The 22,116-nt window shown below is 45.6% G+C and overlaps 3 protein-coding genes across 4 annotated transcripts in view; 1 reads left to right on the top strand and 2 right to left on the bottom strand.

Moving 5' to 3' along the window:
* The window catches only part of LOC126558132 (E3 ubiquitin-protein ligase RING1), a 470,233-nt gene that overhangs the window by 378,680 nt on the left and 69,437 nt on the right, over positions 1-22,116 (bottom strand). The gene's annotated exons all lie outside the window — the stretch shown is intronic.
* LOC126559787 (IQ and ubiquitin-like domain-containing protein) lies at positions 78-6,044 on the bottom strand. Its single transcript, XM_050215961.1, has 7 exons — positions 5,671-6,044; positions 3,942-4,078; positions 3,550-3,877; positions 1,214-1,560; positions 966-1,147; positions 706-841; positions 78-622 (listed from the first exon to the last, which is right to left on the bottom strand). Exons 1-7 carry the CDS (start codon positions 6,042-6,044, stop codon positions 78-80), a joined length of 2,049 nt encoding a protein of 682 aa, XP_050071918.1.
* Positions 10,991-13,434, top strand: LOC126560100 (all trans-polyprenyl-diphosphate synthase PDSS1-like). The gene is made up of 2 exons (XM_050216261.1): positions 10,991-11,006; positions 12,395-13,434. Exons 1-2 carry the CDS (start codon positions 10,991-10,993, stop codon positions 13,432-13,434), a joined length of 1,056 nt encoding a protein of 351 aa, XP_050072218.1.

Raw genomic sequence — 22,116 nt, 5'->3', positions numbered from 1 at the left:
GACCGTGCTCGGTTATGTCGTTAAGAATGGAAAAGAATAAAACATTATCCTAAAACTAGTGATGGGTGTGTGCACTTTTATACCAGTTTTTCGTCCAATCCGACCTGCCACCAGTCGCCGGATTCGGTGAATTCTTGGTCAATTTCTCGCAGCTGTCCAAACACGGATCGGGCCAGGGCATGCTTGCTTTGAATTTCCTTCAGCACGCTCGGCTGATAAAAACGGTCCAACTTTTGAAGTTTCAGATGGGCACGTGTTTCCTGCTCGGTAAGGCAGATACAATTCCACGGGGACCAATCTTGTGCAACGTTCCAGCGCGGTAACATCAGATCAGCCCGATCCGTATCGTTCGAAATAACCGAATGACCGTGCCAGATGTTTTCCACAATATGCTTGATGTCATTTTCCTGTATGATAAAAGCGTACGAAGCGAGTGAACCACGCTTCCGCTCATCGCGCCGTACAGCACGCAGAATCGAACGGTAGACGGCAATGTCAACGGTAGAGCCGAGCAGCGAGGTACACTGACCGCACACGTCCGCCGAACGTTGACGCGTGTGTATGGTGAATGCGTGCGTTGGTCGAAGTTTTTTGCATTTGCGACACAGTTTAGTGACCGGCTCTGAAACAAGCACGAAGGGAATAGTGAAGTTAATTATGGTGAAACATTGCCGCCCTGATGCTAGTAGCCAAAACCATCCTTACTTTCGCGTGCCTTTTCCGGATCGGTGCGTATAATGTCGGCCAGCAGCGTTAGCTGGCGTTTTCGCAAAACGGAAAAGTCTTCCACCGTCAAGTGACAGAGTAAAAGTTGCCGTTCCCGTTGCAGCAGACTTTCCAGCTGTGGCCGACCGCCCCCAGGGGAACAAGGGAGTACAATTATTAGCGAAGAAAAGAAAAAAATCGCACAAAAGCAACATGCAATATGATTAAACGTCAAACGTATTGGGAACAAACATACGGACCTCTCCCGTTGCGGGATGATTTTCCTGCACAATTACATCCGACAGTTCGTTCAGCAGTGCCACATGCTCCTGCGGATCACCACCGCCCGCACTGGGCGGTAGGGCCATCTTTAGCCGCCGGTAGTATACTAGCAAAAATCGTGCCCGTTGCGTTTGCGGTGTTTCCATCTCGATGATCCGGTCTACAGAAGATTGCAAGGACAAGCTGAAGTTATCAATCACGGTAGGGTGGTGCCACGCTTACTTACTATTACAACCGACCCAACGCTTCGGTTCACTGATTTTGACCAGCTGCCGCTCGACCACCTCTTCCAACTGCTCCCGCCGGATGGCACGCCGCTGCCGCTCGACGCCGTTCAGGAGCTGAATTTCCTTGTCGAGCAAAATGTTCATCTCGGCTATTTTCGGTGCGCCGGAATACTTTTCCCGTATCAGCTTCATCTCGTTCTCCTTCCAGCAGTGTATCTGGGCAAATAGTGCATCAAACTCTTCGTTCGTTTTGGGATAGGCACGGGCGACGACCGTTTTGTTGTGCGCGATAGTTTTGGAGCTTTGTGCGGCGGCTTCATTTTCCTGCTGCAGCTTCCGTAAGTCTCTGGAAATGAAAGGGGCGGTAGTGAAATGGATTACCTTTTCTTTTAAATCACATTTGTCTACTAAGGCTGTGTACATCGCATGGTCGAAGAGTTCACTACCAAATGACACAGTGAATGGTGCGGCTGTATGAAGCAAATCGTATTAAAAAGCGAATGAAAAACAGGCAATCTGGAACTGGCAAAGATTAATTTGGCCTAATTCCTATTATGAAAAGCCGATGAGAAATGTACCAATGGAGGGAGAGAACCCGTAGCAGCCACCCTCTCGGTAACCATCACTTTTCGCGTTTTTCATCTGCGGACTCACAGCACCACACCTGGTTGTACGCGACAATATCCATTACCATAACAAATCCTTCTAATGAATTAATATTCCACACAGCGCTGTGTAATAGGTTGAGTATAGGATGCGAGTTGAAACCCCATGAAACGAGGTTGAAGACAGGACCACCACACCACATGCCGACGTGGGCCGTTGCTCGCTTACTGCAGGAATCTGCTTTTGATAAGCTTGTTAATTTGTAGCTACGGTGTGTCCCGATCGCACCGTTGCCGTTGTTAAGGAAGTGATCGATAAATTCTTCCCGATCGGGGCGAGAGTAGTAATCATCGATCGGTTTGTTCCGCCCACGACGCTTGCGAGAGGATCGATCGTGACGGTTGGACACGCGTGAGACAGACCAGTAACGATTGGCTGGAGCCCAGAGTAAATCGTACGATTAATCGGACTGTGATCGTAGGCTGAATCAACTGCTACGCTGTTGCCTCCACAGGCCAAGCGGTCTCGGCGCAGCAGTAGCCAATGCAATTATTTGAGCCACGCGTTATTCAGGCCGGAATCGTTGGAGTGTTCTAATGAGTTGTTCAGTTTTCCATTTAATGGGACAACTGCCGCATTCCTATGATCCGATCCGAGCTGTCCGGGGAGTGCGAGAGCGCACATAAAGCGAGAATGATTGAAGAAGATGAAGATGAGCTCACTCGAGATCTCTCTTCTCAGCAAAGTAGTGACGATCTGGGACAAGATGCGTCGCTCGAATGGGGAATTCGGGTTTATACACATCGCACACATAACTGGCCGGTGGTTTCAATTAATAAGGAACTATAAAATGGACATAAATCGCCAACTCAGCGTGCGGTAGGTCCAGGTGCCGCTAATCAGCGTATAAAAATGTTGCTAAAAATCTACACCTTTATTTGCAACAAAATGGATGGTGTTACCTACTTACTTCCATCTGGATAAAGATGTAGATGCATGTTTACTACACATTAGGTATCTGGGTGTTGGCAGTAGCGGTATCAGCAGCAGCAGCAGCAGATTGATTGCACCTCCGTTGTACGCTAAGCAGCTTTAAAGCTGACGCTCATTTTAATGGCCCAATGCGGGGCACTTGCTCACTGGCCAAGAACTAACGAACGCAGGGAAAACTGACCGGCAAGTACAGACGGGTACCTCCCACAATTGCAAATCGAAAAACCGAAAGAACTTCTCTATTTAGATTTTATCACGCAGTGGCCTAGATAAGTGTACGGTGGTAGCCTTGTGGTTAAGACCATCCCGGTGCCCGAAGGTTTCAATTCTGACCGACTCTTTACCGGTCGGTGCACGTGTGCGGCACCTAAGCACGGCAATTGGCGTTCCGCTACACTTTTCACCAGTTTACCCAGTGCGCCAAAAAGGTACGGAACCGTGGTGATGCAGAACGAATCTACGCGCCGACGTGACGTCGTTTCGTGTTGAACATTGTTCACCTAATTCATTTCCTGCTTAACGTACACCCAGCACCAAAAGGAATCATTTCTTTTGACAAATTTGCAATCATTTAATGTTTCAGCTTTAATAGGATAGGAGAAAGCCACTTCCTGGTTGAGGAATTACCGTCGGTTAAATGATTTAATTGCTTCAAATGTGAGCAACAGCAACTCACTTTGCCATTTTGTCATCCCAAAAAACCTTACGGCCGAAAGGAAATTAATCGATCACCTACCTCCATTCGGCGGCACTCTTTTGAATGAGCCGCTGCCACAACAGTCGGCGGAAGTTTCGCTGTATCAGTATCACCTTACCAACGAGATCTTTGCGCCGTTCAAGCTCTTGGGCAGTTTCGTACGGAAGCGCTACCCGGCACTGACCGTCGGGAACTTTACGCTCGGCCACATCCAACCCCGAGTGTTGCACTGCCTGGGTGCGTGGGATCATCGTGATGGTGGTCCTTTCGCACACGGTCTGTGTGTCGCGGCTAAACTTGGTTCCTGCCCGTGCCAGTCGATCGGCCGGTGGGCCCGTTTGCGTAAAGGCGTGATGATATTCAACGTCTAGAAATGAAGAAATGGAAATGCATGACGTTGGCAGTGATCCAACGCCGTCGTAGAAGCTTACTGTTCTGTTTGTTTATGTAGCCACCGACGAAGGGTTTGGTGATTACTTGGTTCTCAATTTCTACCACCACATCACGGCTGGGTTTGCCATCCTCGCCTGGGATACGGACCGTTATGATATCGGGAAGAGTGAGATTTCTAAAATGAGATGAAAATTTAAAATGCTTAACTAAACTATAAACATAAAGAATTAATATAAACTGTCCTTTTGGCAGAACGATCTATCCGGTTTTGCCGGTAAAGTAGTCTGGATTTACAAAACTTCTATAGTACTAGTGATGGGAATTAGAATCCCGACCGGATTCATAGATAGTCAATTCTCATTACGGGCTTACGGTCCGGAAGGGATTTGAACCCCGCTCCTGCTAGGGGAAGACCGGCGCCGCTATCGCCTGTATCACTGATCCGTCCCCAAGGATCTAACGGGTCATAATATGGAAATAAACAACCTCTTCGTATCCAGGGATTCGGACCGGATTCGAAGGATCGATCCCTAGCCGGATTTGGATCGATTGATTCCATTCCTTCAAGGGAGCTTTTTTTTCACGCTATCAAGTTGTCACTGTTACGTTGGTGGATGGTCATCCATTGGTGGAACCATCAGTTTATTTTTAGATACCAGTCCTTGCATGTTTCAAACCGACGCCTCTACCATTAATACTCCGTGACGCCGCAATATTCAAAGCTACTTTTACTGACTTCAATACTCCATTATTATATCATGAAATTTATGTGAAATAGATGCATTGGATGGTTCGTTGATTTTCTTTTCGGCTTTCATTCTAATGACTTCTTCTTCTTCTTGGCCTTACGACTTTCTAAGGTCACGCCGTCTATCTGAGTGATTTAATAGACTTGCTGATAAACTACGTAGTTGGATAGTCAGCCCTCACAATGGGGGAAAGGTCCGGATGGAATTTGAACCACAGTTCTGTCGTCAGAATATCGGCGCCGATGTCGCCTTCCTACCGGGCCGCCAATGACTTCATTCGCCTCTTATACTAAGTAATCTAACTCTCTTGCTGGCTAACAAAATGTGCCTTAAATATTGAAATCAAGTGGTGGGTTGCATATTACCAAATGCTATAAATGTGATGATAAGATAATTTACCAGACTCTAGAAATAATTTAGTAAAGCAAAGAAGCAGGACTTCGTCAAACTTTCTTATTCAAAAAAATTAAGACGGAATATGGAGAGCGGCCCGGTGGTGTAGGCGACAGCGGCGCCGGTTTACGAACGACAGGTCCCGGGGTTCAAATCCCATCCGGACCGTCCCCCCGTAGTGAGGACTGACTATCCAACTACGTGGTATCGGCAGTCTAGTAAGCCATTTCGATGGCCGGCATGACCTTAAAGGTCGTTAAGCCAAGAAGAAGATGAAGACGGAATCCCATTTCATTAACTGTTATTTCTATTCAATTGCTTGCTGGACACATTGATAGAATAAATTCAAAATTAATTAGCTAGAAATAAAATGCTTCTGGTATCATCTTTTGCCAGAGGGAGAAAGAAAAGACATAAATTTGATTGCAATGTTCTAAACAAAATATGTACTTGCTCCATCCAATTAAAGTGGAAATGTATTCCGCTGAACGTAGTGATTGCTGGGAGTCTTCTCACGACCCACACCAACAGCAACATACCACATAGCAACTGCCTGGCAACACAAAATACGCTCGAAACTATCAAAGCAACACACCGGCCGACCGGCCAGCCAGCCAGAACCTACCGATAGTAGAGCTTCAGATTGAGCTGCACATTCTCCTCCCGGGCGGTTTCGGACAGCAGCAGCTCCAGATCGCACACATTATACTCGCTGACGCACAACTCCTCCAGGCGTCGGTGACCGGGCACTTCCGCACCGGCCTGGCGCAGCAGTAAGAATTTCGATTTCACCTGAAATTTGCACGCAATGTGTTCCTTCACCTCGTCGAGCGTATGGTGGCGTGGGTAGGCGTGGGCAACCACTTGTGCTTTCATGAGATGAAATTTTACGGTTACATCCTTTCGGCACGTTCGGCTACCGCCGGCCGTTGATACCGACAACGGCCCGGTACCGGAAGCGCTCGTGTCCGCCACCGAGAACGATTCTTCTTCACCCATCCTCGATGGGTCGTTGGAGGCTGGACTGCTGGCTTTTTTTTTGTAATTTGATGTTGCCTGTCTCGGTATACGCTGTCAATTCCGCTTTTTGTGTGTGTAGCTTGTAGAGTGCTCTGCTTCTCGTCACTTTCTCGTCCTCGTGTCCGCCCTACCCCCCACCGTGTGCGGGCGAGCGCAATCCGGAACTGAACCAACCGATCACGGGCGTAACGAGCACGCAAAAAGCAATGTCCGGTGCCGACACTGCTCGATGAAGCGCGGGACGTCGTCGCCGATTAGTTTTCCAACTGTGCACCACTCAACCTGAACTATGAAAGCAGCAGAACAAATTGAAAGCGTCGCATCCAAGCAAGCATGAACGGTTGCGGGGCTGAGTGAAAAACAAATAACATGAACGAGGCAGCAGCAGCAGCAGCAGTTCTCATGGCAACGACAACTTTACCAAGATTGGAACGAGAGGGTGGAACAAGAAAGGTGCGTTGCTAAGGGTGCCGACGGCGCCTGCGATTTGGTGAGAAGCGGGAACACAACAACGTCCTACCGACGTCACTTTCCTATCCATTCGGGGTGCAATGATGATTGTTATTATATTGCTACGATCATCTTCTTACGGCCGCACGATTGACCCATCGGATCGGAATTGTCCACCGATCCGTGAGGAGTATTGGAATCATCAAGGGGGAGAGGGGGGAGAAGGTAGGATACGGGGGAGAAAATATCAATTTTCGAAACCTCATCCGTCCGGCATCGGCCTTCGACCCCTTTGGGTGGGCCTCTTCACCCGATGCTAACTAAAACGATGAATATGAAGTTTAGAACGCAACGGGGACGCACAAGGTGACCAAAGCAGAGCACAGAACATTGCCGATTCTCATGGCCACCCTGCGAAAGTCTTTCCTTCCACACCACTCCTTCTTCGTCTGCTTCACCATCTCATTAAGGCAGCAGAGAATGCAGGGAAATGGGTGCCGCCAAAACCGCTAATTATGTGATGTTTGCCATCGCATAAATAACTGTAAAGACAGTGAAGTACGATTTTGCGGTCCCGCGTTGTCCGGCGTAACTCCTAACCAAACCACCTAATATATCGTAACCCCCCCCCCCCCCCCCCGCTCTCCCCCCTTACTGTCTCCACACGAAGATTTAAAGTTTTGGGCTGTGCTTAAGCTGTTAAAAGCTGATATAAAACTAAATTGATTTGTGATCGGGCAAGAACTAGCGGCACCGTACGGCACATTACCCCGTGCAGCAGGATCTACATCGAGCCCGGCACGGTGAATGCACGGAAATCACAAATCATTCGCATCCCATCCATTCGTGTTCGAGCTTCGTCGAGATGGGTTGTGATTCGGGCAGGAACGGGGCATGACGATGTGGACAAAAAGAAGGACCAGACCAGTTCCACCATATAGAAAGAGAGGCATTTTAATTTTTGTTTTCACTGTTTTCTTTTTCAAGCTTGCACAGCTGAATTTCTACAATTAAAAGTTAATAGCCTAAAAATATCCTTTTTTGTTGAAAGACCCCCAACCAAAATGTGATCTAAATACGGGAGTAACCCTGCAAATTCTAGCCAATGAAACACGGCTAACCATACTTTCCGCACCGTACTTAAGTGCGATAATCCGTTGCGCTAATCACGCGCACACACCCTAGTCAGCACGTTTTGACATCCGTTTTTTTGCAGCCCCAAGGGCACAACGGGGCCAGTTAGTTAGTCTTCCCTGCATGAGGGCATCAATTACGTCCAACACGTTAAACGCATGTGCACAAGAAGAGGTAATAATATAAACGGTGCTAGAGCCTTTGAACGCCGTGTAAACCGATCATCAATCGATCGGTCGTCGTTGTGCGCTTCCCTTCCCTAAATCACGTCACGATCAGCAAGCAACCCTCGTATTCCTTTCTTTCTGGTGGCCCTATTTTCTGGTGATTGTTATCAGTAAGCTATCCATAATAAGAGAAAACAAAAATGCGGTTCACTAGCAAGAGATCTCGATCAATAAAATCGCTTGGAAACAAGTAACTTGCGCGAAAGTGAAAACGACGAACCCCACTGCTGGAACGGTTCAGATTTGCTCCTGTTTATCTCTTTCTCTTGTGCGTATGTGTGGGTTTTTTTTTTGCAAGAAAAAAGGCAAAATATAAAACAAGGCACCACATCTTCCCGCACTGCAGAAAGACTGCTGCTGCTACAAAAAAAGGGGTAGCAAACGGTGGTGGTAGTGTTTGGGGGTTTTGGATGGTTGAAATTCGGGGCCATCGTTTCGTCATTCGCGTGTTCCATTTTTTTTGCGCGTTCTCCCGGAGTCTACCTTTGCTCGGTGGGTAACGGGAGTAGCAGCAAAAGAAACTGTACCATTGGTAATGTGCTCGTGGGTGGATGAGGCAGTGACAAGAAGCGTACAAGAAGAGTCAAACCAAACATTACCAAACGCTGCAAAAAAGGAAGACGTTTAGGTTTCAAATCTTTGTCAGTCGATCTGGCTCCATCCCGCCTTTCAACTTCTACCCCGTTACCACTCTCACCCCAATCCACCGGCAAGATAGGCAGACGAACGAGAATATAATTAAATCCATTCTGCGGTTTTGTTGTGCGCTTGTTTTGCGTGGGAAATACGGTTCCCAGCAAATCGAGCGAACACACAGAACCGCAGCAAAAGTGCGCGCATGCGAGAGTGACTTTACCACGCGAACCGCCGAGAGCCGTAATCAGTCGGGTCTTCCAGCGGGTCCCTAACTGTTTTTATGTGCTGAAAATTATGTGCAGCCATTGATTTGCAGTCGCGCGTGATGGATGATGAAACCGACTATTGGAGCCTAGAGAAGAGCCTAGGCTGGATTGAAGTGGTGGGAGGAAGGGAGAGAGGGGAAAGGGGAGCAAATATCGAATGACACAAAACCCCAAAGGAAAACCCCAAAACCTCAAAGATCCCTATTTGCGGGTGCGTAAGCATGGAAGTGACTGCCGTATCATGTCAACATGTCAACCGCTTGTCATTGGTGGAGTGCTTTGTCTTTTTTTATCTCCAGTTTTTTGCCCTTCTGGGCAGAGCTCCTGGCCGTCTGAATCAGTCTTTAGTTAGGACACTAGGGACTAAACGGGAGGGGGGGGGGGCACTCCTGTGCAAACATTAATTGCAACAAACTAATCAGGTCTTTTAAGAGTCTATTAACAGTCGCGAAAAAAGGGGAAGCCTGTCGAACCCTGTCGCAAAGAATTTGACCCCATTTTATTGGCAATTTTGTGCAGTGAATGAATAGATGCTGTTTGCTGTTCCCCCATTATGTACACAAACACACACAAAATAGGCTCACAAGACGATGAATAGCGATCAAATTAAAAGTCATCAATCTTGTCGAACCTCTCCGGAGAAGATTGAATGCGTAGCAGGCCATTGCGAAACTGCCACAGTGTTTCCATCGCTTGCTTTGTTGGTTACTGGTAAAGGACAGACCAGGACTTTTGCCTTTCAGACAACAAACCAACTCGTACATCACGCGATCATTATCGTGCTTTTCTCCTTCCGGAAGCACAGAAGTGGATCAGTGGAATTATAACCGTCGCCCCTTATCGCGGTTTCGTGGTCTTTTTTTGTACATCGGGTGTGTAATGTGTGTGAAGATAAGGTGCGCCGATTTGATTTGCATTAATTAGCGCAGTGTAAGTAGTGATCCGATAGAATAGTGGCTTCTTGTTTTTTTTTGTGGGATAGAGTACTTCCACCTGACCATGAACCACAACGGTGACCGTTACTGTCGATGAAGATGCAGCTCCTGGTCGTCACGAATGGCAGAAGAAATTTGTGTGTTTTCAAGTTGATTGCCATACTACGGATGGAACATCACGCAGCGTAAGGTATGATTAATGAAGGGGTCAACTCTTTCGCAAGACATTCCTACAGAATGTGGAGCTTCTGGTTTTGAAAGCCTTAGCAGCAAATCATCTTTCGCCATTTATTTACGCTTTACGATCTGTAGATGTCAGTTTTACTTCCACGGTTCATTTATTTGCAGAACAACGGTTTGCTATAAATAAGGTCCGTAAACATGCAAATATTCACATATCGGGCGAAGAATCGCCATTACCTGGTCCGGCATTTATGACATAAGAGCTTTCCACGGAACCGTACAAGAACGACCGCAAATTTACTGACTCCGAGCGAGCGATAGTGTGTTCGATCCGTACCGGACATCATGGTTGAATCACACAAAAAATGCTGTGCAATGAATATTCAAATCCTCTTCGTTCGACATCAGGCCTTAAGTCACCCAAAAAGCTAACAGTACTTGTACAGCAATTTCTCTTTACACCCGCAGCACCCTCGACGTTAAACGTGGCGAGAACATCATCCAGGCTCATTATCAAGTCTGGGAACGTACGAACACTCTGCTGGTGCAGAGACGTCTCCATTTCATTGTCATTCTGATCGTCGTAACAGTGCGGACTTTGCGGACCACCGTCACAAACGGGCTGCTCGTCAGAATGCGATTTGGGGAATGTCACCAATTTTAATGCCACCAATTCATTTCGTACCAGAATACTGTGGCTCGTTTGGTCCGGTTTTTGTTTTGTTTTGTTGGAAGTCCAATTCCCAAGCTTCGCCGAACCACACGCATCCGCCCCATTGGGAGGAACCTTTAAAAGGGGTGTCGCGTGGACCACCAGAGTAAGACATTAGGGGTGGAAAGTCTTATTTTCCTTTTTTGCTTATCTCCTAATCACCGATGACTTGTTGCGGTGTGAACCTTAACCCCAAAAATTTCCCCAAAACGCGGCAAGTACTGGAAACGCTTGAAACCTTGGTACAAATTAATTCCGACCGATCCAGATGACGTCTTTGGGAGCGAAGAGAAAAATACTAATAACGCAAAATTAGCATACTGACCCAATGGCACAGCTAATCCCTTTCGTTAAGCCGGGGGTTGGAAAATTGTGGCGCACCATGGCGTGCCCGGCGAGTAAGTTGCACTGCGCGCGCTTCACGTTGCAGTGACGACAGGAACCATCGTTTCCGTGGCATTTGCTGGTTACCAGGCCATCCATTAGTGGCGATGTTTTTGGGAACGTTTTTCGGGCAGGTTGAAGCAGTAGTACAAAACATCCAGCTTCGCAGCTTTCGCAGCCGCTTTTTGGTCCGTTTGGGAATAAACGTCAGCGATCACAAATCACAAGCCTCGCAGGCGGGCGGTTGGATGGTTTTTATGTTAGTTTATGGATGTTCCCTAGCTTTCCTTCCGTGGTCATCCCCCAACCTCCTCCATCGGGGCTATGGCATATTATGTCGAGAATATCTTCATTTTTGCCACCGACCGCGCGGAGCATCATGATCCTCTCCTGGGTTCCATTTCTTATTTATGATCGCCAGCGCGCGCGCGCTCTCAGAACCACACGGGCCACACGGGAGTATAAATGGTTTTGGTGGCGCTTTTTGAAGGGAACCCGGAACGGATGCAACGGTTGATCGTGCTCGTAATGATAAGTTTATGACGAAATGATCGATTTCTCCAAAGCGCCTGGCGAGAGAGGAGCCACACACTCACACACAGCGTGGTGTAAACTAGTTTGCGTCCGCTGGTCGGTTCATGTTTGTTTTACGGTGCGGTGATGTAATTGTAAATGGAAAACAAGTCAATTAGAATTTTAATAACCATTCATCAAGCAAACAGAGAAAGCGGCGATGAGGTTTGAGGCTGTTAAATGGTTTTTTTGTTTGGGACAGTGAACGGGACACTGTCGTGGGTACCGGTTGGCTGGACTGTCCCACATGTTCCGTTGCACTAATTTGATTTATATGCTTCGTCGAAATGATATCTTTTGATTCATGTGAGCAGGTTTCGTTTCGTGACTCGTACTTATATTGGTGGTGATTTATGTATGTTACGTGAATTGTTTCTTGCTTTAGAGTTTTTAATGATACGTTTATTGAGCAATCTGATATGAATAGTTTTGAGGACGTACGGATAAGTTATTCTAAGCTTAATTCTATGCGAATATTTATTCATCCAGATAAAATTAGAGAAACTTTTAAAAATTTGTAATGGTCATTATTCTTGTCTGTCTTACAGTCGTTACAGTTGTTTCTTTTCTCTCTAGTCATTGCTATCTGTTATAAAACTATTTATTCAAATTTTTAATTTAAAAAGATTAATTAAATTTTCTTGATATATTTCTAGGTAACTTGACAAGATGGCAATGTTACTTGCTGGCAGACGAATTTTACCAGTACTTTCCAAAAGTCCGATCTATACATTCAGTCTCCTAAAACGATCTAAGTCAAAGGTGAGCAGTCACAATGGAATGTTAGGAATTCAATTACTGAAAGAGAACGATAACCTCATATAAAAAGCAAATCTTTATTTCTATTTTCACACTCAGTTAGAGGCTAACAAGAACGGGGAGCACAACATCGACCCATACAAACTGCTAGAAGATGAGCTAAAAAACATCTACGTCGATATAAGGCAAGAAATCAGCCGTGCAACCAATCACCCAGAACTACGCAAAATGGCCTCCTACTACCTAGATGGACAGGGTAAAGCATTCCGTCCGATGGTAATAATACTGATGGGAAAGGCACTAAACTGTCATACCCAAAATGCGAACAAATGCACCGCAAATGCTCAGCGACAGATAGCGATGGTTTCGGAGATGATACACACAGCAAGTCTGGTGCACGATGACGTTATCGACCAGTCCTATGCTCGCCGCGGCAAACCGAGTGTCAATGTGCTGTGGAACCACAAGCAGCTGGCCCAGGCCGGTGACTATATTCTTGCCGTGGCCTCAATGCTGCTAGCGCGCCTCAAAAACGACGAAGTAACGCTTATCATCAGCCAAGTGTTAACCGATTTGGTGCAAGGTGAGTTCATGCAGCTTGACTCGACCGAAACGGAAAACGATCGCTTCGCACATTATTACACCAAAACGTACAGGAAGACTGCATCACTGATTGCCAACAGTTTGAAGGCAGTGGGCGTAGTGTCCGGGGTTGACAATAGTATGGTACAGCTGAGCTATCAGTATGGACGCAATATTGGAATCGCTTTCCAGCTCGTGGACGATCTGTTGGATTTTGTGTCCAGCTCGGAAGAGATCGGTAAACCGGTGACGGTCGATTTGAAGCTTGGTCTTGCGACTGCTCCGGTACTGTTCGCGAGTGAGGAATTTCCAGAGCTGAACCCTATGATTCGCCGCCACTTCCGTGGTTCGGGAGATGTTGAGCGAGCCTACGAGCTGGTACACCTGTCGCAGGGGCTTGAGCAGACGCGCTTTCTCGTCCGTCGACACTGCCACGAGGCTCAACGGCTTGCGTCGCAGCTGGGTGAATCAAGCTATCGGAAGGGTCTCATCGTGGCTAGTGACTTGATTCTGAACCGGATGAAGTAGATTGTGTGCAATGGGCAATGCGATTAAGAGCCCCAAGAAAGGTGAGTACATCGAGTGATGTACATAAATACTAAGACTGCGTGGTTTAAACATAAAAAAGGTGGAGTTTTAGGTTGTGACAGATCGAGAATGAATTGAATGATCTACTTCGGGAGGGAATAAAACACGCACAGTTGCGCACAAAAAGCTAGTGACATAAGACGAATCTTCTTAAAAGATGTATTAACACACTTTGCAGACTATGCGACCAAATAAACTTTCATTCAGCCAAAGAGTAAGCAGCAAGTGTTGCTAGGAGATTTTTAAGTACAAATATTCGGCTCAAATTATTATCTAATTGAAAAAAAGTCTTTAGGTTTTCGTTTAAGTTTTATTGACATAAGGATCTTTCTATGTAGTTTAAGTTAGTTTGACGATTTCATTTTTAAAATCTTAATTAATTTATCTTTTCCCTTACATGACCAGGACGCTTAAGCTTAATGTGTGATCTTGTTTTAGTTCGGTTTAAAAGTTATGATAACACAATAATCTCTTATGTAGACTTACGATGGATTCTCTTCCTCTTGGCCTGTTCAGGATTTTTGAGGCTGAAGATAATAAATGTGAATCATTTGTAGCGACCAAAAATACTACACACATCTCCGAATGTATTTCTTTCTCACATTACACATACCATTTAATAGTTAGCTGCTGCAGAAGTAATTAAAAAGAAATGATCAAGCTGGTTTTATTCCATCCCATTAATGCTACCAAAATTGCATCATACATCATTTAAAAAATGGGAAAACGAAATGAATGGATTCTTATCGACAACGTGCAGCACTAAAATGCCCAACGCCAGCAATTTTCCTTCTTAATTGTATTTTTACGCACTCAAGCATAAGCCTTCCCGATTGGGAGCGCTTGAAGAGGTTTGGAAAATATGTACCGATCATTACGTCCGGAAGAATGTCGATCATTAACATGCACCATACCAGGCAATGGCAATAAAGTGTACACCTCACGCACTCCCATTTTATTAGCCATTTTCCCGCTCTCCCTCTCTGTCTAGCTTTACCCATTTTATTATTCTAAGAAATTTGTTAGCTGATCGTTTAGGCGATACTTTGACGCCGACGCCAACGTTCCATTGACCAATCCCGGCACTTCCATCCATCTGCCGGTACAAATCTCGACAATAAAAGACGGAGTTCTCGTTCGTGCCCTAGCGCAGTTGTTTTTTCCCCAATTAAGAGCTAGCTGTAGAGAGAACAATGCACTACCAATGAATGGTGACCCTTCAGGGTGGGCTGCATTTCGTAGAATCGGTAGGCGCCTTGTAACGTGTGGCATCAAAGCACTTGCACACAAACACATAAACACTTAGAAACGTGTAAGTGTGGTTGAGGATCAGATTGCATCTGGTTCATCCTCGGGATGGTCGGAAAAACTGGGAAATCTCGGAATGAAGGAAACCACCATTAAACCACATAACCGCTTAAACTGACTTCGATTTCTCGTTGCTCGCTCAGTGTGTCCTCCCGAGCATAGTGGATGAAGTTGTGGACAAACATTTTTGTTGTTTAAGTGTTCAAAATAGTGTTAGTTTTCAGTTTGGTTGAAGCCCTTCTGTTCTGTTGAAGAAATTTTCGACCTCGAATTGAATTGCCTACTTCCAACAGTTTTTTTCCCGAAATCTCCCTTACTATAGGAGATTCTGCTTGAACAGATATAGCAATATCAAAAGATTATTTTGTAACTGGGATTTTAATTTTATAACTAGAATGTGTATCATAGAATTATTTTTTGTTTTATGTACAACTTTTTTTTCCTTTTCCTAACCACCATTTTACCCACCGTGCTGAAGGGTTCGGTGCCACACGGATCCCGATGAATGGGTGAACGGGTGAATGATTGTTAGCTTTAGCATAATTAGATGCGCGGACCCGGGAATCACTGAGAAGTGGTTAATAAATCACTTATCAACATAGCGTAACTGCGCTCAACCTCCCGTTGCGTTCCAGGAAGATGCTTCCGACAGGGATGTAACGGGGCGGGTTAGGGTGCTGCTGGTGGAAATGTGAAGCACGAGCAAGCAAGCAAACGAATGCATACAGTCGTTGGAAAACCTGTTAAAGATCTGGGCTATTGTTCGAAATTGTTTTAATTACAAGGAAATGCCATCCGCTAGTGGGTGGTGCATGCAGACTGCACCCGACGAAATGCACCTTTAGTCGAAACGGTGCTTGACAGTGATTCTGCGTGTGTGTGTGTGTATCTTTGTGTGGGAGTGCGGATTAATGGGATAAGAAAGGGTTTTTTCTTCTCTGCTGTCCCTGCTGTAAGATTTTTCAGTTTTCCACGGTTTTCAACAGTTCCGGAGATGCTCTCTATTTGCCACTTTCCCCCCGATCTCCCTCCCTCCTTTCACTGGCCCCTTCATCATGATGATTTGCTCGATATCCTCGCTTTCTCCTTCACCTCGCTTCCCTTTTGCACCCCTTGGGGATGATTAGTTTTGTTTACCGTACACAGGGCAGGCAGTCCGATTATTTTCCTTGTGTTTTTGTGCCTTTGGTAACGACGCACCATGGGGAACGATTCCGGCTCAACATGTGCATGTTTTGGGGGTAACGATGGGCATGGAAAAATCGTCTATTTGACTGCTTGCTGTGTGTGCGCTTGTTTGGCGGCCTCAGCTCACTAGCTAAAGTGGTTAGTGCTTTGTTTTTGCACTGTGTACAACACTTGCGTTGATCGCTTTACCTCTCCGCTTAAGTGTCTTGTTTTGCGTAGTTGTGTTGGGTGGGGGTTTTTTTTTTGCACTTCCAACCTCATCAGCTCCTCCGTATTTCTCAGTGGAACCCTTCGGTGTTTTCTTTCCCACTCTCTTACACCCGCTACATTTCGTCTATCGTTCGCTTTCTTTCGTTTAAGTGACGTCCCAGGGCATACGAAATGCGCAAATTTGCTCCGTTAACCAGCCACCGGCCACCGACAGTTAACCACCCAAAAGACCCGAAAACGCGGGCGAACGATTCGAACGATGGAAACTGGTTGGTGCCTGCAGCCAGACACTAGACACTGCAAAGCATGGCAGGAATCGGTAACAGCGGGGGCCACTCCGGAACGATAATGAATTCCGGAAAAAATGCATTATTTCCGTTTTGGAATGCTTTCACAATTCACCGGTCCGGTCCACTAGCGGTCCAGTTTTGGCCCGTTCGAGAGGTGGGGAGGGTGTGGGGGGGATCTCTTTTTTGCTGACTTCTCAGATCTCCGATTGTGTACCCAGCGCGAGAGGGAGCCTTTTGCCTACGCTTTTGAGTAATTTCCGTTGATAGTTTCAACGCGACCGTGGGTAAAACGCGAACAAGTAATGCTTGCGCCCTGCGGAACAGTTCGAAGGTGGACCGCGTTCTTTCGCCGTGCTCTTCCCATCGATCCCACAGGAAGGCATCACCCTGGATGCGCGTGTGTGGGAGAAAGCTTCATTGAAATTTAGATTTGTCATTGTGCATTTTTGGGGTGTTGTCCAAATGAAACCGAAACTATTGAGAGCATCTTGGGGTGATGTTTTATGTGTCGTCGCACCTGTCCCACCACACTCCTCCCTTCTTCGAGGGTTCATGTGCGGGTTGTCCCTTTTCTTTTCTTGTTGGTTACTTCCTCGGCCAGGGGGTCGACAGCATAATGTGCCATTTCGATACCAAGAACTGGTCCACGTGCCGAGAAGCAGGTCAGAAGGTTTTGCAACAATGGGCGATAGACGACAAAACTGTCGTTAAAAAAAGGGTGCAGATTTTTGGGCCTTTTTTGCTAAGTTTTTTTTTTCATTTGCTTCTCTAGGCGTTTGGCTTTTATTTTTGCACATCAAAGTAGATCGTGCCGGTGGGATAAGAATGTTGGTGCTTTTTTTGCGGAAGTTCAAGCATACTAACCATTTTTACGGCTGCGGCGAAGAATAGGGACAGCAGAAGGCAAGGGAAGATTTATGTGCGGAAAAAGGCAACATTTCTAAGAACAAGGCTCGTTTCCGATGGTGTTAAGCGTGTGATGATGGTTTTTACTTGCAAAATATGTTTTATAGCCATTACAAAAACCGGAGCTATTCGAAATTGTGACCTCATTCTGAAGTTGCGTTACTTTTTGTGGTAATTTTATGATCCGCCTTTTTATTTTTTAAGTGATGGATAAGTAAATAAAGGCTGCTGATAAGAACAGTCTTGTTTGAGACAATGTTGTGAAGTTTTAGCTCAAACAGTGTATTGTGCTGTTATCTAGAATTGATCAAGTATTTTGAGAGAGTTGTGAATAATTGCGCAATATTTTTCAAAGTATGCATTCAGCTACGTTAGAACGTTAGGTCACAGCATACATTGCCTATGTTTTTATCAATATAAAGTTTTAAAAAAGTTGTGTAAAGTTTAGTTTAAGTAATTGGCTTCGGTGAAGTACTTTTGAAAGAAAAAAATTAATTAAATTATTTTTGATTTACTAATCAAATGAACAGCTTTAAATATAACACGCATAATAAAATCGAATCTGAATCAGATAGATGGAAAAATAAGTTCTAGTTACTGGAAAAAAATAAAAAAACAGGTTTATAAAGGTTTCAACTAAACCGTACAGTTTCTGATAAAAGTTTAAGACCACCTACTACAACATAAAAATGAGTTTTTGAAGCCAATTTTCATCGAGTTGATACTGTTTTATGTTGTAAAATTTAGTTAAACATTTTGAGAAAACTTTCCAATCATTCAATGAATCATAAAAGCGATTATTGGTCTCTTTCATCTATTCTTATGAAAATATGGCTAAAACACATAACATCATAAAATGAGATCATCCTCAACATTCAAATTTACAATTAGTTACCTCTGCTAAAAACAAAGTTATCTTTTTTGGAGTCTCAAAATTATCAACTTTCTTCAGATATTTAATTGTTTCGCTATCATTTATGAACTTATGGACAAAACAAAAGGGTTATAAGTAGCACAAATGCTGATGAAAATTATACTAAAATATAGAAAAGTTGTACCTAGTAGAAGTATCGAAAGCAGTTGTTCGATTATCGGTTACAAAAGTGATCTTAATCTATTGTCCATCACGCTGGAAGAATTTAGTTATGCTTCGGTACAAATAATAATCAAAAAAATCTTCCCGAAAAGACAGAAATTCTGCCAAGAAATATTATGATTTCAATATACCTTCTTCTTCGTCTTCTTGGCGTAACGACCTCTAAGGTCATGCCGGCCATCGAAAATGGCTTACTAGACTGCCGATACCACGTAGTTGGTTAGTCAGACCTCACTACGGGGGACGGTCCGGATGGGATTTGAACTCCGGTCCTGCCGTTTGAAGACCAACGCCGCTGTCGCCAACACCCCCGGGTCGCCCTTCAATATGCCTAGGAAAGCGTAAAAAACTGCCGAAAGAAAACAAAAAATGTTTGAGAAACCGTAAAATCCTCGGAATCCTATGAAAGACTTCAATGCTTCAAGCAACGAACCTTCAATTCAAATATAGTAAAATATTCGCTAATAGCAATTAATAGAACAACAGAAGTAGTAATTTGCAAATTATAAAAAGCATCCCACAAACTTGTTTAATTATTCAGCACTATCTACCTACAGCACCATACCAGTCTCTCGTTTAGTATTAATTATCGGTCAAACACAACATGCCTCAAACAGTTAGTAACGTTACATTTTACATCCCTTATTATCTTCACAATTTTGCAAGCTGATAGAGTATGCTTCCATCCACTCATCCATCAGCTGCTTAATTACATTTCATTTTAACCCACACATCAAGCAGTGCTGCTTTTTGCACTTTATCACTTCACAAGCGACAAGCTGAATGAATGAAAACGGAATTAACTCGAACAACGGCGACACAAAAAAAAAATGCTTTTTTCTTCCTAACAGAAGCCCAGACCCCCATTGCCACACGGAATAAGCTCATCTGCCGTTAGTATGGAGATGAAGGACGCAATTAGTGTAGTTGGCTCTACAAAAAAAGACCAAGAAAAGATAAAAACAATTCATCTATTCCACTAATTACGCACACTCAAACAGCTCCAGTTTATAGCCGTTTGCAGAATAAAATCAAAAATAATTAAGCAATCATCGCATCGGACACGTACCGAATTGTGCGAGATTCTGCAAGGACGCTGCACGCGTCATACTCCGTTTGGTGTTTAGTGTTGTGTTGAGCTTTTTTTAGTTGTTTTGGTAGCTTGCACTATTTATTCTTCCAAAAGCATTACCTAAAAGTAGTCAAATATTTTATGTAAATATGTGCCTATTCGCTCATTATTTTGGGACGGGCAATTCAGCAATGCAAAGAATCACAGTGTACTTGCAATTTTTCATTTCTTCCTTTTTTTTTGAAAGCTTTTCACTGTTCACCCCTCGATAGGGTGTCGATCAGCTGTGAGCTGTGCGTTAAACAAAGAAAGAAAAGGAAGAACGTAAAGCAGGGGGTGGGGAGCGAAGTATAAAAGGCAAACAACGAGAAGAGAAAAAAAACGCCTTCCCCGATAACTTACGGAACGCAGCAGAAGAAGCAAAAAAAAGCCTACCAAAAGGCAAGGCACGCCAAAGCGCAGTTAGCTTAAATGGTGGTGAAAGAAGAGAGCCGAACGTATGCGCCAAGAACGAACCGCACGATCCGCGATCGCCGTTCGCGTCGTCCGTCGCGATCACGCGCCGAGCGCTGGATCTGGAGCTGCGTCTCGTACCAAATGCTGGCAGTGCTGAGCGCCGCAACAGCGGGCCCCGCGGTGCGGCAACGCAAGCCTATATTACCGACGTGCTGGATGATGCGAGCGATCATTTCACTTCCGTCCATCAAGCGGTGAAGACGCGCGCTGTTCGTTCAGCTTCCGAGCTTCCAAATCAGCATACAGTCGCCCCGGTGGTGATCGATACGAGGTTGCTCAGTTGCGTGCAGTGTGGACCGACAGCTTCAGCAAAGCATTCCCGTTTTCGCGTGGCCAACGGTGTCCCAAAGTGTGCATGTGAACCGGGTCGTCGCTGGACGGCAGCCTGCAGTGGCACAGCTAGACATAATTGAGTGGCAATAGTGATTGACCGACCGACCCGGGGGTGTTGAGTAATCGTGGTTTCGCGTGCGCCACCCAGTGTCCGTGCCAGTTTCGCACCCGGTGTGCCCCTTGTGTGTGCAGACACAGTCGGTGAATCGGTGACACAACATCCGGCCAACACGAGGAGGAGGAGTAGCGGAAGCGAGTGTGTGTTTGTGTGAAGAAATTTGCATCCAGTACGCGGGGAGTGTAGCAGCTCGGGAATTTCTTTCTTTTTTTTTTGCAACATTAGCATCGATCCGGCCGGAATCGATCAAGTGGTATGTGATACTGTATTTACTTTACCTGCGTCCACCGTTCACCCCTTTTCACCCGTTAGCCGATGGCGATCGGGTCCCGGGAATGAGGGTTAATAATGATGTGCCTGTGGGAAAGCCGCGAGTATGAGGAAAGCCCCCAGGAGGGTTGGGGGGTTAAAGCAAAGAAATAAAAACACCCAAAGGCATGCAGATTTGATCGAACTGAGTGTTTGCTGTTTTATGCACTGTTACTACACTTACCAGACGTGTCCGGGAGTGTGCGAAGAAAGTTACACCGGATGCGTCGGGATGCGGGAGGTACATTTATTTTGGGTGGGGGGGGGGGGGGTAAGATCATCCCCCCAAATCATCATCCGCCGTTGTTTCGGCTACATGGTTCAAGATGATTTGTTATATTTTTTTTGTGTGTTTGTTGGTGTCTGTGGTTCGTTCAGCAAGCATTAAAGCAGCAACGTCTAACTACACCAAGCAGCGCACCAAAAGGAAAAAAACACAACCACCAAACGTACTGAACAATTGATTGTGTGGATTGAAGGAGTACAAGCGAGGCGCTGTGGAATCGATCCGGCCACATTTTCCCGGCTCTAGTGCCGTTAGATTATTTTCGTAGAAGATTCGCTGATCTCGCCCAGCTTAAGCGCGTGTGTGTACGTGCGTACATGTTTTTTTCCCTCTTCCCCAATATACTTTTAACCCACCCACTCACACCCTCTCTTGTTTTACACACTTTGATCCGCAAGAATCCGCCTTCGATCGTGTTCTTTTAGTTTCATTTTGTTATCTTTAGCGCTGTTTATCTAACCAAAGGCTTGGGGCGATTCTTGATAGATTTCACCCGCAAAACCACCCATCTCATCATCGCCTCCCCCCAACATAAGGGCGGTGCTTTACCCGTGTGCGTGTGTGATGTCTGCATTGAAGCCGTGGCACACACGACCCGCATCATCACCAAAACGGCCCAAGGTCATTGAAGCGTATCCGTGGTCCGATCACTCCGCGAACCTTTTTTTTTTAGCGGGTGGTGTGCCGGGGGCATTGAACTGTGTGGTAAGATATCGCACGTACATCTCCCTGGAAACCCAAGGTCCAGGAGTGGCAGGAAGCTTCAGGCCAGCTCTTCTCATCCCGAAAAAGGAAATGGAGGCTGGTTTTTGTTGTTGTTTTGTCTGTCGCTATTCTTATAATTTGTCTTGTGTCCGATCCGTCCTGGCATAGTTCGCCCTCGACAGAGCAACGAGCAACGAGTGAAGGCCCACTGGCTGCCTGAATACTTTATGTCTTCCTTTCTCTCCCGCTTGGTGGGGTTGATTGGCACAAACACACACACGCCCA

The sequence above is a fragment of the Anopheles maculipalpis genome, chromosome 2RL (assembly GCF_943734695.1).
Source record: "Anopheles maculipalpis chromosome 2RL, idAnoMacuDA_375_x, whole genome shotgun sequence".
Taxonomy (NCBI): Eukaryota; Metazoa; Arthropoda; class Insecta; order Diptera; family Culicidae; genus Anopheles; species Anopheles maculipalpis.
The sequence above is the reverse complement of the archived record's forward strand: the minus strand, read 5'-3'. Positions and strand labels throughout refer to the sequence as shown.

Bases quoted from the DNA above. Each gene is read 5' to 3' on its own strand.
- LOC126559787 (XM_050215961.1), bottom strand. From the start codon at position 6,044: ATGGGTGAAGAAGAATCGTTCTCGGTGGCGGACACGAGCGCTTCCGGT. The intron at 1,148-1,213 runs GTAAGTAAGCGT...AATCTTCTGTAG, and splicing joins GCGTTGGGTCGGTTGTAATA to ACCGGATCATCGAGATGGAA. The intron at 842-965 runs GTCCGTATGTTT...GGTCGGCCACAG, and splicing joins ATCATCCCGCAACGGGAGAG to CTGGAAAGTCTGCTGCAACG.